The following is an 18,165-nucleotide window of genomic DNA, read 5'->3' as shown; positions in this document are numbered from 1 at the left end:
CAAAACCATTACTGTCACATGCTCTTAGGGGAATGTTTTTCTTATGTGTCCAGAAAACAAGGTCTAGATAAAAAAGTGGCCTCAGCAATACTACTGTATTAAATACTAATGCATTAAACTATTAATTAAGATTTTGTTGCATACATCACCCAATTTGTCTGAACGTATCTGGAGCATTAAACAGGAAATCTGACCCATTCATTTAATTTATTGTGATCTCGGAATTACCTTTCCTTGCCAGATTGGCAGCTTCTGAATGTGGCATGCTGGTGACATCAGTTCCATTGACTGCTATCAGAATATCCCCAACTTGTAGCCCTGCTTCTTCAGCTGCACTATCTGGAATTTTAAAAAAAGAAAAAAAGAAAGAGAAAAAGAAAAAGAAAAAGAAAAAAAGAAGCAAACAAAAACCCAAACCACCACCACCAACAACAAACCCCCCCCAAAAATTTATTTAGAACTAGGATATCAAGCGTGTCTATATGATCATGCTTTTCTAGGAAAACAAGTATCTGTTCAACCAATCAAGGATTATGTTTTAAGGCTTTCATGATGTTGGCTTGGAGGTGGAACAAGCTTTATTGAGCAACCTATAACTCATCTGTAAATGAAGCTTCAGTGTTTGGATACTGATGCAGCCCTAGAAAATCACTGGCAGTGGAGAAATTTCATTTAAAATGCCATTAGGATTTAAATGCTTTTAGATACAAATAGACATTTCAGTATCTGAGAATTTTGGCCTGAAGTGCAAACAAAAATCTGACGCAAAGCTCAGTCGAGTCAATAGAAAAAAATAATTTATTATTCTGATAAACTTTGAATTTAACCCCAAAAGAGTACCTTCTGTACTGATATTTTTCTTTGCTGGTTAATAGAATTTGGAGATAGCATTTTGAGGATTTTTGGCTTTAGGAAGAAATTACATGGTAAGTAAAAAAGGTCCCAGTGAAGGAAGAACTGAATCAGATTTTTAATGCATCACCTTTTGTTTATAGCACATTAATTCCTAATAAAACAGTGCTCAGACACATGCCAGCCAGGAATGGAAGCAAACTAGTGAGATGATAAATATGTTCTATTCATGGACACCAATACACACGTTACTTAAATCCCAGTTACAAATTTCTCAGATACAGTATTTATCTTCTTGTTTATAAATAAGCATTCCTAATGTACTGTGAAAGAATGTTTTTGGAAAATATTATTCCATGTTCTTAACATTTAATGTGTTGCGGTGCAAGTGGCTGTGGCCACAATGACCCCAGAGGGAACAACAGAATTTGAGTTTGGTAGTCAGGCACTGATGTTTAAGGACAACCTCTATGGTGAGGGCGTGTCCCCACAATCCTTTGTTTCTCTGATTTGCTTGTTGCAAGTTGATTGCTTTCTAGTCTCCCCTCCTAGTTTTATGTATAAGCTCATAAATACTTATTCCCTTAGTTGATTATGTATTAGTTCTGGAAAGTTCTGCGTTACTTGATGTCCCATTGGTTGTTCCCTGTTACCCCTCCTACAACCATTCCCCATTGGTTAATTCCCTGTGAACTCCTCCCCTCTCTCCCTTCCCTATTGGCTATCTCCCTTTTCTCCACCCCGTTCTCTTCTACTATAAAATCCCTGGACCCTTTGTTTAAACCTGCTCTTTGTCCTTGATCCTTCACGTGGAATAGATCTGCTCATGAAATCCATATGGAAGTGCCTCCTTCTTCTTTGCCTCTGCCTGCATGCCTTTACAGCCTAGTTTGGCACTAGCTCCCTCGGGTGAGGAGCTCTTGGTACCTGCAGAATCGCTATCGGTGAGGGTGCAGCCAGACCTCCAGGGCTTCCCCCTGGCTCAGCGTGCCTTCATTAATGTATGCTTTTAAAGATTTTGTACCCCATGATGCAGTAAGTGTGACCCTTCAGTGTATTTCTGATAATGCTTAGAAATTGTAGGGATAAGATTAGTAAAAGCTTGACAATAAACAAGCAAAATAAAACGCTGGTCCACTCTTATGTGTATTAAAAATTATTTGGAAATTTGCAAATGTCAGAATGTTTTGGGTTGTGCTGGCCTTGAGCATTCCATATGAATGCTCAAGACTTTATGACCATAAGTGGTCTGTAAAATACTATTAAAATATTCATTAAAGAATGGTTTCAGCTGAAAGGGACCATAAAGATCATCTAGTTCAATCCCCTTCCACTAGACTAGGTTTCTCAAAGTCCCATCTAACCCTGCCTTGAACTTTTGAAGGGATGGGGCATCCACAGCCTCTCTGGGCAACCTGTGCCAATACCTCACCACCCTCACAGGGAAGAATTTCTTCCTAATGAAATGAGTTACATTTTGAGAAAACATAATTCTACAAGTTTGTCTGAAAAAAACTATTTTTTTAAATGTTGTCACTGTTCTAAAGCAACTGCATTTTGAAAACAGGATACAAATAAACAAAAGAGTAATATAAAATGTGAGTAGCTATATTTCATTTTAACTAGTAGGGATAAATCGGTAAGTGTTAGAGTTACTGCTGTATGCATGACCAATGATTTTATTTGTACTTAAGTAAAGAACTTATGAACTCACAGGCCTCTGAATTCACAAGCTTTCCCAGTGTTGTCAAGATGATAGACAACCTCATACATAAGGCTTGTAATGGTGACAGCTATTCTCAGATGCCTTGCCAGAAGGCATGCTCTAGCCTTCTTTCTATGGGATGTTTTGCATAGTATCTGCTTTTTTAGTAAGAATCTATCACAGTCTCCAGTACCTTCTGCTCCTTCTCTAATTCTGCTGTTCCTGCCCTGAGATGCAGAGCAGTACAGCAAGCAACGCTCTAGATTTGGATGAGCCAAGGTCTTAGGCAGCAGTAAAATGACACTGACTGCCTGCATCTCATTCTCTCTGCAATTACTGACTGAGTCAGCTTTTAGCCAGATTTCTAAGCTTGACATTATGCACAGAGCCAACGAATTCAGAGAGCTTTAAGTGGTGACTTGCAAGATCTCATTCCTGACCGAAAGTGCCAACGCTATTATTTAAGGCACAGTAAGAAGCTCATTCTTCCCTGGAAGCAGTATCTTACATTTCATCTTTGTTGAACATCATCTGCCATTTTTTTTCTCACTCACTTGCATTTTGGAGTTTTTTTGGGGCTCCTTACAATCATCATAAATCCCTGAGGAAGTTAACAGCCCACCTGTCAAGACTGACAGATGCCTCAATGGATCCAGGCAGAAGTGTACCCAGTCAATAAGATTTATGGAAATATTAGAAGGATCACTGCATCTTCCTTTTCATTTTTAAAGGCCTATTGTCACTCATGGATGGCAGCCCACAAAAGTTTTAGACTTTACATCTGGAGTGGGGCTGAATGCAGGCATGTGCACACGGTATGAAGTAACATGCAAGAAGGCAGTGGAGTCTGATTTACCCCTAGGGATAGTGGGGCTCTAGGACAGTTGTTCATGAGCAGTTCATGAGCTATTAAACACTGTGCACCCACTAAGTATGGAAATTATTGTGTACATGTATATTATAAATTAATATAAAGCAGATGTTCTATACTACGTAGCTCATATCATGTAGATACATATAATATCATTATATCGGATAATATATTTTTTTAATATATTTTCACAGGAGAAATTAACTAGTAGAAACACAACTTACTTGTATCAACTTCAGTCACAAGGATAGGCTTTGAGAACTGGATCCTGAAACCCCAAGGGTAATTGCCAGTTCCTTTAGCAATCTTCACAGTTCTTTCTCGAACTGGAAATAGGAAGAAAGATACCCTTTTTCTCTACACATTCAATTTAATAAGCAGCAGCCTGTTTTTAAAACTTTTTGTAGGCACTGAATGTTACTTATTCTGCTAGTGGTTGGGGTGCTTTCAGTATCACTCCTGGCTGTTTACTGCTGCCTCAGACAGTGACACCACTCACACTGTGACCGACCAAATATCATTCATGTTAGGGCACAGGCAAACAGCATTTTGAATTAAGTGCCTGGACTTTGTAATGAAGAGCTGAAATATTCAGGTATTCCACTCTACTGATTGTGTTCTGGGAGAGAAAAACACTCATGCTCTCTGTGTCAGACCTCTATGCTGCAAATACAAAATACACTCTAATTTACCAAATGGGTTTAAATCTGTTTCTTGTAAATCTGTTTCATTCTTTTTATATTTCATAAGGTATCTATCTTTTGGATAGTTGTTTCTTCTCCTTTTGCTTTTCCTTCCACTCCACACTCACACTGCCTTCCAATCCTGTAGTCCAACCTCCCCAACCACAGTGGCATCTTCTGCCAAGGGGGGCTGAAAACCCTTTCAACTCAGCAGAATTTAACACTTAACGGGATAAGCCTCAGTAAAAAGGAATATCAGGGTCTAATTGTAAACTTCCATCTTTTTCTCAGGGTCTAATAGGTATTATTATTGTGACTTAAAGAGCCTGGTTCTTTAGCAAATCTTATGTGTATGAAGGATTTCAGTGTAAATTGGATTTCTTGGAGTGTCTGTTTTTCATCATTTGACTGTCTTACTGTGTTTTTTCTTAATGGAGGCCAATTTAACAGCAATTTATGACAACTGGTTTTTTTTCAAATTGTGTATTATTTGGAAGACAGAAATTGCTTTAAAGGTTACTTTACCAGCAGGCCAATTGATGTTTTCTGTACAAAACAGATACTTCAATACTGACTAACTATCTTGCGGAAGTTCTGAGCTCTCCCCTGGGAGAACAAGCAACCAAAATGGTTTTCCAGAATATTCTCATGTATGTTAAGGGAAATTTTTCATATCACAAGACTTATAGAGCACATTTGTCTTCTCTCATATTCTGAATGATTTATGAGCTCCAACAAAGAACAATTTACTGGAAAGTAATAAATAAATAAATAAATAAATAAAACACAGGGGTGTTTTGGCCTGTCTTAGTTCTTTGAACTTTCATGTGTTTCTTTGAACTGCAAAGTGGAGGAAAACCTCCCATCCCCCAGAAAAAGTTGTTCACTATATCTGTTTGCACAGATTTAAACTACAAATAGAATAATCCTTCATACTCATAGCAAATGACTGTTTTCTTTCTGGATTGACTATGTCTGAAAGTTTGATGTAAAACAGATTTTATGTCCATTGTAATACTTTATAAATATCTCAGTGTGATTTTGCCATGCTTGAAGAAGTCATGGAATTACATTTCCTCTACCATTATCTCATGAGGTTTAGTTATAACCTTTTACCAGTTAAAATTTTATCAAGTAATGATGGTATTTTGCAAGACAATAGCTAAATAAGAACTACTTATGTATTTTTTAAATAATCTTTTTGATTCTTGGGTTGCTCCTTTTCCTGTCTTAAGCATAAGGGACCAGCACCTTCTCCAAAATGTCAATCCCTTGAAATCCTCAGAGTGCCCAAAATTAATAAATTTTTATGACATTTATTACCTGTTGCTCTAGCCAACTTACTTGCCACTGGTCTAGGTCTTTTGCTGAGACATCTAGGGCTGTTATCTGGAGAGACATCATCTCCTCTGAAAACCCAGGAAGCAGAATGAAAGTTTTCTGTATAAAAACCTCTGTCCTCATTTTCAGAATATAGTCCCAGATCTACTGATCGAGCATCCTCTGAATTTACTGTCATGACGATAAAGCAAGTAAAAGTTATGTCAATAGGGAAAATGCATGAAGAATAAGAGACCTCATCCAGTCAGCATGGAAGAATCACCACAAGCTTAATGAACTCTTTGTAATGTTTGTACTGAGTTCTCAATTTTGTTGCTGTTAAAGGAGAAGTCTGCAAGGATTTCCAAATATAAGATCACAATACTGGAGGCTAATGCACGTTCAGCTTGAGTAAGAAGTGAAGTCTTAATGCAAATGGTCAAAACAGGAGCTGCACCTCTTTAAGATACATCTGGCTGTACCTAGCTCTTAAGCTATCTTATATGACCCATCTGATTAGGAAATCAAACAAATCTTCTAGAAATTTGGTATGAGTTCAGTGCGTATCAGAAGACAAAAGAGAAGACGAAAAGTATCTTCTGTGACAGGGGCATTGATGACCGTATTTGCTGTTTGCTTAGTCTTATCTCTTCCAGACATGTGAAGTTTTGTTAAAAAGGAGGTAAGGAAGTAAGTTTGTTGTAAATAAGGTGTTTTTTTCCTTTTAACATAGAACTTCTGGCTAGTTCCCTCATAGGCTGTTGAATATTTGTATGATGTGTTATCCTGAGGATTTTCAGATTCATCTTTTATAGTAATTTACACTCACAATGTCTTGCAATGAGTTCACATGGAGATGGAGAACTCTAGTTCTCTGCTAACGTTGAGACGCTTAAGGCAATAGGATGTCAGGCAGCTGGCTGCGACAGGTTATAAACAGCAAGTTGAATGTAAAGAAAAAGCCTGTGTAATAGTCTGACAACATCCCAAGTAGACCAGGAGCTGCAACTTCAAAGCTAAGACTGGATGGTGAAAGTCATATATAAATATATATCATCAGATGTTGTGCTAACAGATAGACCGGAAATATAAATTTTTTGAGAGGAAAAAACCATCATGTTCCTTTTAGTATGAAATGCCTGGTAATGCAGCTAGATTTAATGCAGCTGGAGGAAGGATCTGTTTGCATTGTTTATCCTGTGTTTGATGTAAAACAATTCCCAGTTTAAAAACAGAGAAGATAAAAATTGACCTTTATTTAAGGTTATATTTGTTTGGGAAGTCACTTCCTGAATATGTCTAAGTGGCAGTTCTTTGTCACTTAGAAAATGTGGTCAATTGTGTCTGTCTAGACAAATATTCCACATCCACTGTCTTCTCCCTTACTATGCAGAAAGTATGAAATGACGTACTTAATTACATAAAAAGCTACTAGTAAATAGACAAATAAATAAATATTACTATGCTGATATGTTTAAAGCTCCTTTTACCTTGCTACCATGAATGCGTAAATTAAGAAAACCTAGACTAGCACCAAACAACTCAGTAAAGTACAGTATTTTGCCAGTTTAATGCTGTATTTTTATAATTGTAGTAGAGTTAGAGTAGGTTAAAATGTAACAAATAGGCAAAACTATAGATGCTGCCATGCTGACAGTATGGAATTATGCCAAAACATTTCTTCTCTCCTTGAGTTTTTGGAACAGATGTCAAACAGGCATGTCACAAACAAGTGCACTGAAATTCTTCCCAGATGCTGGACGTAAGAATGTTAGGAGCTGCTGCTTCCATATGTCAATCAGAGTTGTCTCAAGTCTGTGAACAAGAGGGAACAGTCTAGCTACCAAACAAAAAGGGACAGAAGTCTCAGGCCTGTGGCATACTATCTAAAATTACTAGATGTGAAAATCTGTGACAGAATTGTCTGCGCAGTCACCTGTTCTGGAGACCACTTTGGGTTTATGCCACGTGCTACCCAAAGCTTTGTCTCAAGGAAAGCAATTCTAGCTCTTGCAACTTGTTCTTTTTTGACTTGTTTTCTTAAAAATATATATATGCCTTCTCTATGAAACCAACATATGCCTGACTTAGTAAAATCTATGGTCCAGCTTTATATTCAAGAGACATTACTGTTGAAATCAAGGAACAGTTTACTCTGATGTGTGTAACTTCTGGTAGGTTTTTTTGAGCTCAGGTGGTTTGACAAGATAACTTTCTAATCTTATTACCATGACCTAGAATTTGTTTTAGGGGTGAACAATGAAGACTGCTACCAATAAACAGCTTTTTTATTTCCATGTGAAATAAAATTCCTGCTCCTTTGTTAACAGGTATTAAAACCTTAGGGATTGGCTCACCTACCTGAATATAGGTGCCCCGTACCATATTAGATGCCTTATGGTATCCTGCTTGCTGTTCAATTACTACTTCAAGAAGGCTTGGGTTCCCTGCTGGTTCACATATCTCAGGTCCCTCTTGGTATCCCAGCTGGCAACTGAAATCTGTGTTTAGGCAGTGAATTGAGGCTCTGTTTGATGTAGGATTTACCTCTTTGGTACAGGCATGGAACATATTAGTTTATCATCTGTTGGACCTGTGCTGAAATCCTAGAGTTCAGAGTCTTCTACAGGTTTGTATTTTCCCTTCTTCAAAGAGGAGGTTATATATCTACAAATTAAACTTCCTGTACCAAAAGTACTCATTGTAGCACAAAATATTTCCACAGGGAAGTGCACATTTCTTCATCTCTACAAAGGATTTCTTTTATTACTAAAGTAGCAAAACAGGAGGCGAGGTAGCGTCAAGTAAGAAGTACCATGTATGTTCCCCCTAGACTGTGCAATCCTTGCTTGGTGGCTCCATCTGCATGAAATGTAAATTCACTAAATAGTTAATCTTAAAAATTCCTTCCCATGCAGTTAAGCTGATGAATTTGCATGTGGCAAGGTGACAAATTTCTTAAAGAGACAGTTACGGGTCACAGTGAACGACATTCTAGGCAACAAGCCTGGATTAAAGTTGGAGCACCTTTGTGAGTAGAGAAAGACTCCCAGCTCAGCATGGCTTTGACATAAGTAGATATCAGGATTATGATTTTTGTTATAACCTCAAACCTGTTGCCACATGATTACATGTTTGTGCCTAGAGTTTGTCTTAATATTTAAACATATTATTTGAACATGTTCTACCAGGAACATGCAAGGTAGAATAAACTTTTTTTTAGTCAGATTGATTGCTTAACCAAGGAGAGAGGATGTCTCATATTAGTCATGATAATAACTAACACAGACACTCAATGAACTGGAGATCAATTTCCTTAGCTGAAAACCCTGTCGTAATGTCAATCACACAAAGGGGAAAGATCACAAGTGTAAGACTAATGTACTCACTTGAACCCTCAGTGATTGTGCTGTTTATGGAGCTTCCTCCAGTAGAACTGCATTTTTTGCTATCTTTGAACTGTTTCCGTCTTCTGGCCCACTGGTCTATTGCATCTTCCTGGGAGCTGTCACTCGCTCTGGTGTCTTTCTTCAAAGGTAACTTTCTGGTTTTATTCATTTCTGATTTCAAGTCTAAGTTATAACCAGATGTTGTTTGTGAGTAATATGTGACACAACTTATGTAAGTATTTTTGCTGTTTAATATTTCCACATTCTAAATACAAGAATAATCTAACCAACATATAAATGAAAATACCAAATAATAATGAAAATATTCAGAAAGTATATGTTTTGGACTAATTGAGGCCTTTATGCAGAGGGAAGTACAAGTGCCTTTAGTTAAATACCTACATAGCCATTTGTACATCACTATTTTAATGCAGAAACTTGTAAATTGCTCATGGATCTTATTTAACGTGCTCATACATTTTCGAAGTGGTCAGTATAGGTAGATATAAAAAACTCCTATTTGAATACTAATAATCTTGCAAGACATGCATGAAGATTTTTCTGGTTTAGATTTCTTTCTAGTTAAAACAGAATAAACTTGTTGTATTATTATTTCATGTAAAACAACAATTGGAAAACAGATTTTGTGTTATATTCTGTTCTGAAAAATGTGACTGTAGCCATTGGCAAGGGCACATAGGGAGAAAGTCCAGCCTCCACAGACTCCCTGGAGGACTGTGTAGGTGCACTTATGGCTGTACAGTCTCTTTCTGGCTTCAGCCAGATCTTCATCACTGACATATGTAACTGAGCCAGGCCATTCCAGGACACTATTCCAGACCATTGCTGAGAGTTACGAAACCTATCTCTTGCAGTGCCCTTGTACTGCTCTTTGCATGGGTCTTTTCCTCTTTGATAATCATGAAGTCCCCAGAACACCAAGAGACTTCTAGATTGCCTTTCCCCCATCCTGTTTATCACAGTGGCATCTCTTCTTCTCCTCTGTTCTAGATGTTCTCACTCTTTGCTGAAAAATGCCACATTTGCTTTCCAGTGTCACTGGATTACTAAGCTCAGAAAGTCCCACATTGCCTAATGTCTTGGCAAAGTAGGTTGGTATTCTTGAACTAAAAGTGGATTTTAATTCATGTTAATGAGTTGTAAAACTTCAAACTCTTTTACTGCTTCCTAGACGTACACATTTATTCATTTAAGGTAGGACCTCCACAGCATTGCGGAGTAAAGCAAAGTCAAAATATGACCCTGGACCAAAAGAGGGCCAAAGTGAGATGATAGGTATGAGAAAAAACACAAGTAGATAATTCTTAGCAAAGGGCAAAAGGGAAGAGAGAATAAAAGAAGAGAAAATAAAATAAAAATGAAAGAAATAGCTACACCTCACTTCTGTGCTGGGTCCTTAACCACTTAGGTCTAATGTCTGAGAAGTCAAGGATTTTGGCATGCAGTTTTCCTTTAGTATCTTAATTCTATACCTTGTTCCATCGAGATTTCCATTTCATAAATTCTCTATTTATTTTATATATTGATACTGAGATAATGGTATTGCGATATTGATCTATATAGCAATATGTATCTATGTAGTATATCTATATAGTGATGTAGACTTTAGGTATTTTTTAAATTTCCGTTATCAATGCCAAACAAGACAGCCATGGAGGTCATACCAGTCTTTTTTGCAGGTATGGTGAATTAAAAGATTTTTAAAAAACTTTCAGATGCTTTTAACTAGGATTATATAAGACATTTTCCATAGGAAAATGTATATTTTTCAACAGTATAAACCTCTTAACCTCCAAATCTGCTGGAAACATTGTCTTCTGGAGAGATAAATCTGAGATATATTTGCATATAGCCTGATTAATGTTAAAAAAAATAAACTTAGTGTTTGGAGTGATACTTCAACACCACACACACACACACATATTGCGTGTAGATACTCATATGTAAAAGGCTCACATTGTAGCGTGCAATGTCCCAGGATGGCTTAACATTTTTATAGTTCAAAACACGCATTTTAAATGACCAGTTATGGATATAGGTAGATGGATTATATAAAGGAAGACAAGAAATTTTGTAAAATATTAGCTAGTAAAAGTAAGCCTTTTTCATATGCAGTTCTCTCAAATATGTAAAAGAGAGGAGAAAAGCAGGTTAAAGGATCCCTTATGGTCATTCCATGAAAATGTTCAGCCACAATTAAGACTGAGATGTACTTAGACTACAATATTCATATAAGTCACATGGATTTGAAAGCCAGATTTCTGTGGTTTTAAACATTGACTTGTGCTCTGAGTTCATATCACATGGCAACTGCTTTTACTATTATTTCCTGCAATGGTATTTGCTTCTCTCACTAGATGTACAGGATGGGTGGGTGATTTAGTGTAGAAAACTGCTTCTTGATCAAAGCTGCATTTTTTTTTTTTTAAATTTAGGTTTCTTGTCTTTTTAAGATGGTTACTAGAATCCTCAGTAGAATAACTGCATTTTTTAACCCCATGGCCAAACATACCATACCATAACAATATCATTGTAAACCTTTAAGACACATTTATTTTCTAAGAAAACAGATGTCACAAAAGCGCCTACACAAAAGGTGTGTAAGTGATACTAACTTGAAAAGTCTTGTAGCACCTACCTTTCTGATTAATCTGTTTTACTGATGATGAGGAGACATCTGCATTCTCATAATAATCTTCTTTTATTTTAAAATTTGACTCAATTTCTTCAAAGTTGGACTTGACTAACAGAGGTAGTTGATTTGCTCCAGGCTCTCTCCTTAAACTGTCATCAGTTGACTGTTTACTGCAAAAGTTCTCCAGTCTTTGCTTGATGTTTGAATGTTCTGTGAAATTCTCTTTCTTTTCTGTGCAAACTGAAGGGGTAGATAATTTGGAAGCCTGGGCTGAATTATTATGGCAATCAGATTTAACAAGGACATCCCCAGGTAAGTCCTGTACCTCAGAAAGGCTTTCCAATTCTTTATTCATGTGATGCTCCTTGGGATCTAACAGCAAGGATGACAGCAAGGATTTTTCTTGTATACTGCTGGTAAGGTTAGGTTCTTTCCTTAATGCAGAGCCAAAACATTCAGGCATCAATGTAGGGTCACCTTGGACAAGTCTTTCTTCTACTTCTCCAGTTATCACTGGAGAGTCAGTCAGTACTGACCCTCTTCTTTTATGTGTTACCTCAGACTCTGCATAAGGTGGGTGAACATTTAACTGTAAAACGGAACATTGTTTTGGGATGCTTTCTGTAGATGCATAATTAGTACTTTCTTTGTCATTAATGAATTCACCTGAAGGGCTTGTAGAAAGTGGAGACACTTGTACCAGGTGAGCTTTTTTCTGCCATTCAACATGCTTTTCTATAGGGTTGTACTCTGATTTCTCTTTATCTAAAGCTTCAGTAGACTCAGAGTCTTCTTCCCACATGGCTAGGTTTCCAAGAGGCTCTTTGTGGCTGTTGTCTGTTTTGTCATGTACAGCACCACTGGAATGAAGATTCTCCATTAATGTTTCTTCTGTTTCTTCACCTTGCCCCACAAAGTCTGCACAGTCATTCAGTAAACAAGTGCCATCTAGACAGACATCTTCAGATGGATAAATGGTAATATTATGATCAAATGATGTGAAAGCGTACTGATATGAAGACTTAAGACTTCTCAAATTTCTCAGTGAGGAGGTCAAGTCGGGATACTTGCAAAGCTCTGTCAGAGAGGAGGTCAAGTCAGGACACTTACAAAGTTCCTTATATTCGGTAGGAATATGCGAGTTCCTGTTACGGACATCTCCTGCTTTGGTCTCCTTAAGCAATACTTTTAAGGATGGCAGTGAATAAAAGCCAGAATCCCTTCTAGGGTGAACTGGTGATAGTACATCCAGGGTAGTATCTGGGAAAGATTTTCTTCTTGCTGTTTTTGGCCCTGTGTCTCTGTGTATGTCACAGTTATTTCTTTCTGCACCTATTACACTGCTTTTACTAACACATTCCTTCCCATTGTTTGGGTTATGCAAGGTATTAATAGCTACAAGACAATTAGTATTATTTATTTTTGAGAAAAATACTTTATCCTTTGAAAAATCTTCCTTTTCATTGGTGTGGTCTTCATAGTCCTCTGTGTTAAGTTTACAGAAATAATTCTCTTCCCCCCAAATACTCAAGGCTGTAGTGAGACTGTCAGATTCCTTTTTGCTATTAACAGGGTACGAAGGTATGCCTTCTGCAATTGTATCCAGGTGCATTTCGTCACAGTCAGCAAATTCTTTAGGTGGAGGGAGAAGTGTATATCCATCTGGGAACGTATAATCTGCTTTTTCATGAAAGCTAAATGATGACTCGCAATCTGTGTTACACAGTGCCTCTGTTACAGAATAATCTGTTTCACTCCAGTATGTATCTTCATGTTCCCTGTTACATGGTTTGCTCTGTGCCGGCTCAACAGCTTTGATGTTAACCTTTAGAGTCTTCTTTCTGCTGATACATTCCACTTGAATGTCTTTTGCTTCAATTTCCAGGGAGGCACTTTCATTGATGGCAGTTTGAACTTTTCGTTTAGAGGATCCTTTATATTTCCCTTTGTGTTCTGCTGAGTGGTCAGTTGAAGGACACTGGTACTTTGAACATTTTGAACACTGACTTTTCTGGCACTGTCCTTCATGACAGTGTTTTTTGTTCTTTGAACCTTTCCTTTTTTCATCCACAACTTTTGTTTCAGAATCAAAGAAAGAAATATTCCTAACTTCTACTCTCATATTAAAAGAGCCGTATTTTACTTCAGCAGAAATTTTTCCAGTGGTCAAGCTAATGGACTCTGAAAAGTCTGGCTTGCCACACAGTGTAATTTTTCCTTTGAATGAGCCCTCTAACTCACCAAAAGTTACTGTAGCTAGGATTTCATCTTGCTGAGGTGACAACATTTTAGGAGGGCAGTTCTTTTCCTTCTTCCCTTCTTTTTCACTGTCTGATACATTTTCAAGGTCTCTATCTTCAGAAGCATCTGAGCTACTCTGATTCTTGTTTTCATGATCTTTTCCATCTTCTTCAGCACCCTTTACATCCAGTGGCTCTGTGAAGTGAGACAGGGCCTCATGTGCTTTATTTTCAAGGCTTCCTACACTTTGCTGACATTTACAAGTGGGTGACAACTGTTCATCTAATTTAAGGTAAAAAAAAAGAAAAAAACATATTCCCATGATTTGTTAAGCAGTATCATAAATGTTTGATTAGCTTTGAGACACTTTTCATAGAAAATGCCTATATTATCTTTAAGATCTAGTGTATTTTTCACATTATTTTTAAATTTTCAATATTAACTTGTTTTGTCATAATTACCTGATAAGTGAAATCAGATAAACAGGGTGGGCCACATTAATTCACTCTGATTTGAGAAAATCAATGTATTTGCACTTTTTTAAAATAAAGTTTTGCTTTTGTTAGGGGATAAGGAATTCCATTTCTTATAATAAGAGTTACATTTTAAATTTTATTACCCTTCCTAGTATTTACTTTGTTCCTGTGAGCACACTGGGTCAATCAACATGCCGCTGCCTGCCTGGCTGCAGTTTGGGGTAAATTCTATGGAAGTTTGCTTTTATAATCCTTTTACAGATGAGCAAACAAAGGGATTGATTATCACAATCATACAGCAGGTCCGTGGCACATTGCCAGGAGATGTGAGTCACGGCTACCCATTCTAAGTAGAATAAAATGATGTTTCTTGGCTGTACTAGGCAAGATTTCATGGCATTCACACAATGACATAAAATTATGTCTTGCTTGGGCTTTTTTTAGAACAGGTCATGTGCATTAGAGGGTAACAGTTTAATAGCGACATCTACCTAAACAGGACTAGAACAAGCTATTAAACTAAGACAACACTGAGATTTACACCAAGAATGATGACATTTTGAGGCAATTGAACAACAATACCTTTGGAAAGCCTTTGCCAGAAATAGCCAGGATAGCAGCTTAACTAAAATAAAAAAAACCTACCCTCACTAAGACCTTATCTGTATGTGCCCACACTTAAGTGTAAATATTTCCAATCTGACAAACAGCTTTGGACACAAAGGTGAATTTCTGTCTTGATGAGTAAACTAAGAATAGCCACATATGTTTCTGTTGATATTACTTTGTATTAAATATTTCTGTAAACTTACATTCTCTGGAATCAGAGCTCTTTCTGCTCTTGCAGCTTTTTCTTCTCTTTCTACTCATTTCTAAGAATCAATGGCATCTGTGTTCTACTTTTCTGTGTGAGAGGGAAAACATTGGATAATGAGAAAGCTTTTCTGGAATAATTTTGCCCTCTGAGATTTTCTAACTTGTTATAATAAAAAATAGAGAAGTTCTAGAGCACGTACTAATGCATTTATTTCTTCTTCTGGTTATTTAGGAACAACTTTTGAAGATTTTCAAGTAATAGCTTAAAATCGAGGTCGCATGGTCTCAGTTATAGGGCCTGAACCGATACTTATTTAAAGTCTGTGGAGCAGTGGGTGACCTTTTACAGTCTATGATTTTATCTGATTCTGAGTTTTAGAGATTAATACTTTGATTTAAGCATTAATTTTAAATTCAATCTTATTTATACATGTAATGAAATACTTTGTAATAATTGTTTTCCTCTCATGAGAAGGGATTCTTTGAAGTGAGAAATACATGAACACCTAATACATCATAAGCGTGGTCTTGAAAATCAGTAAGAGTTATGTTGGGAAAAATCAAATGACTACAAGTGTTATTAGTCATAATCATCTTTTATATGTTTGTTTATCAGAACATGCAATACATCATTGTGGAAGGAGTGCAAGTGAATTTTTAAGGCTACAAACTTACGTGGTATAATGAGGATATATGAATCTTGTTATTAGGATAAAGCATTTTAAATAATTACATTGATGCTTGAAGACACGTCACATGTCACTGTATGCAGTGATACATAGCTAGCTAAACAACTGGGAAGAAATTTTTTCAAGACGCAGTCATTGCTACTTCTGAAAAATTTTAAGTTTGTGTGAGGCCCAAATGACTGAATATGCCAGTGTACATTCGTTAGCTGGTTGCAAAATACAGGCATTCTCCTCTTCTCTTTGGAAGACACTGCAGGTAGGCTGTGAAAGTCTTGTATTTATTTCACAGCAGGCACTTTGGAATGTTTACATACTCAGTTTTCAGTAGGAAGCTATACCTCTCCTTTTTCCAGGAGTCTTTAGTCAAAGCTTGACGGACAGCCAAACTTGCCAACTGAGCTCTGTTCTCAGTAGGAAGAATGAGCTTAAAATCAAATACAAGGCTTTAAAGGACACAGAGGCAAGAACTATTTGTAGTGTACAGTATGAGCAAGTGCCCATCAGTTCCAGATAAAAATCAGTATTATCTTAAAGAGTTACATATGCAAGTATGCTGTGAGTGGCAGCCTCATATTTAAGATGGCATATGTAAGATCTGCAGATTGATGCATATATTTATGACTTTAAGAACAACACAGATCCTTAATGTGATGGTTATGGTTGAGGTTTCAGTTGTATTTCATTAAGGTGCAACTGAGAAAATGTTTTTACTTCTAGGAATTCCCTCATTCAGCTTAAGGAAGATGCCACACACTCAATTCCTTCCCCTTCGCTTTATCCTTTCCCTTCACCTTCTTGACCTTCATGGTTGTATTTCCAAATTACTTGCATTTGTTATACTACTTTTAATTGTTCCCTAGGAATTCAATTTTCATGTTTTTTTCCCCCTTTTCTATAGTCAGTAATGCAATGGTTAATCTCAATACAGGAAATGTGATTTCTAATTGTCACTGCTAAAATGCTGGTAAAAACTATCTGCAGATCAAAACCAGCTGTTTTACTTTAGTTTCTCTTTACATTTGATGGTTACTTTAACAGTTGTATGTACCACAGATTACTCTTTAAACAAATTCTGAATTTTACTGAATGCTGAATGCAACATTAAGCCAGAGACACAATTAATACATGAAGTGTTTAAGGTCTTACTTTTAGTGAAGAATTAATAGGCATGTCTGTAATCAGTTAGCAGTGGATTTGAATTATGATGGCTTTGAGGATAAGGTTCACATGGTTGAAGGTAAGATTGAAAAATAAAAAAAACCTAAAATACCAGAAAGAATCACTGCAAGAAGCTTGAATATGAAGGAGATAGAAAGCACTGTGGATCAGTTATAAAGAAAACCATACTGATTTCAATTTCTCCTCATAGTTGAAGTGTCTGTTTTGCCAGGTTTTGTAATGGTAGAATATATTTCAACTTCACAGAAGGAATTCTGTATCCGAGATGATCAGTAGTTCTACTACTACTCAAATTTATGTGTATTTGGTGTCGTGGGATACTCAGAAAGTACTGAAGGTAGATAGCGTTGGTTGTCTGCATGACAGGGTTTTGGGAAATGATCTAATACCTCCTAAAATTTAAAAGTCTGAGCAGGCAGGTGAAATCATCAGTAGAAATAGCCACAGGTCACAGCTGTTTACAGAGGTAGGATTACAGATTTTGCTTTAATTTCGAAGATGATATTTATGATATAAGTTAACAGGATGATTAGTCTGTATTTTTTTAGTAATTTCTGTAATTGGTAGTAAGTAGATCAAAATTAAAATAATTATTTGCACTGTTCACTTATGATTAATTTCAACAGCTCTAATGATTTTATGATTAAGTCTATCAGCTCTTGGATATTAATTATAGTATTTACATACTATTTTTACTGTACCTGCAGTGTGTTAAATTGTTGATACCTTAAATTTCAAAAACTTTGTAAAGAATTTTTTTATGCGAATAGTTTTGCTGCCCATACTACATTTCCATATGTTAATTTATCCTTTCTTCTCTAAGGTCTACCACATCAGAAGAGGAGTCAGTTCTTCGCTTTTCATTTATTTTACCCATGCATTGTCTTTGTCTATTCTTCTTTCATTGGTCCTGGGGCTGAGATGTGCTCACAGAACTAGGAATCTTATCACCTTCAATCGTACTCACAAGACCTATTGACTTGAGCAAGGATTAGTTGAATGCATCAGGACTGCAGGATAAGACCTTGCCTTAAGGACTATTTTTTCCACTGCTGGAGACTAGCTGAACACTAGCCAAATTAGCTTAGCTGGGAATAGAGGCATTCAGCACTTGCCTGGATGGAAGCCAATGTCCATTGACATAGTTTTTTACATGACAGGTTATTCTTACTACAAAGATTAGTGCTTGGGTTAGCTCAGAATAAAAACATCCTAATTTTGAGTAAAAGATCACTCTAGAAATGTTTGTATTTATATTTATATCACACTATAAATACAGATAAAGCTC

General features: G+C 36.7%; 1 protein-coding gene across 4 annotated transcripts in view; it reads right to left on the bottom strand.

Moving 5' to 3' along the window:
- LOC104693197 overlaps positions 1-18,165 on the bottom strand; it is a 40,327-nt gene that overhangs the window by 17,493 nt on the left and 4,669 nt on the right. For 3 of the 4 annotated variants that reach the window (XM_019289616.2, XM_019289615.3, XM_019289617.2), the window contains exons 2-7: positions 15,006-15,097; positions 11,480-13,999; positions 8,821-9,003; positions 5,456-5,623; positions 3,653-3,754; positions 229-339 (exon numbers count right to left, since the gene is read on the bottom strand). In XM_019289616.2, coding sequence (XP_019145161.1) covers positions 229-339; positions 3,653-3,754; positions 5,456-5,623; positions 8,821-9,003; positions 11,480-13,999; positions 15,006-15,063 — 3,142 coding nt within the window. In that variant the 5' untranslated portion in view covers positions 15,064-15,097. The remainder of the gene's footprint in view (positions 1-228; positions 340-3,652; positions 3,755-5,455; positions 5,624-8,820; positions 9,004-11,479; positions 14,000-15,005; positions 15,098-18,165) is intronic. The other variant, XM_019289618.3, reaches the window with a different exon arrangement.

The sequence above is a fragment of the Corvus cornix genome, chromosome Z (assembly GCF_000738735.6).
Source record: "Corvus cornix cornix isolate S_Up_H32 chromosome Z, ASM73873v5, whole genome shotgun sequence".
Lineage (NCBI taxonomy): Eukaryota > Metazoa > Chordata > Aves > Passeriformes > Corvidae > Corvus > Corvus cornix.
Note: the sequence above shows the minus strand (reverse complement) of the source record. Positions and strands in the feature narration are given on the sequence as shown.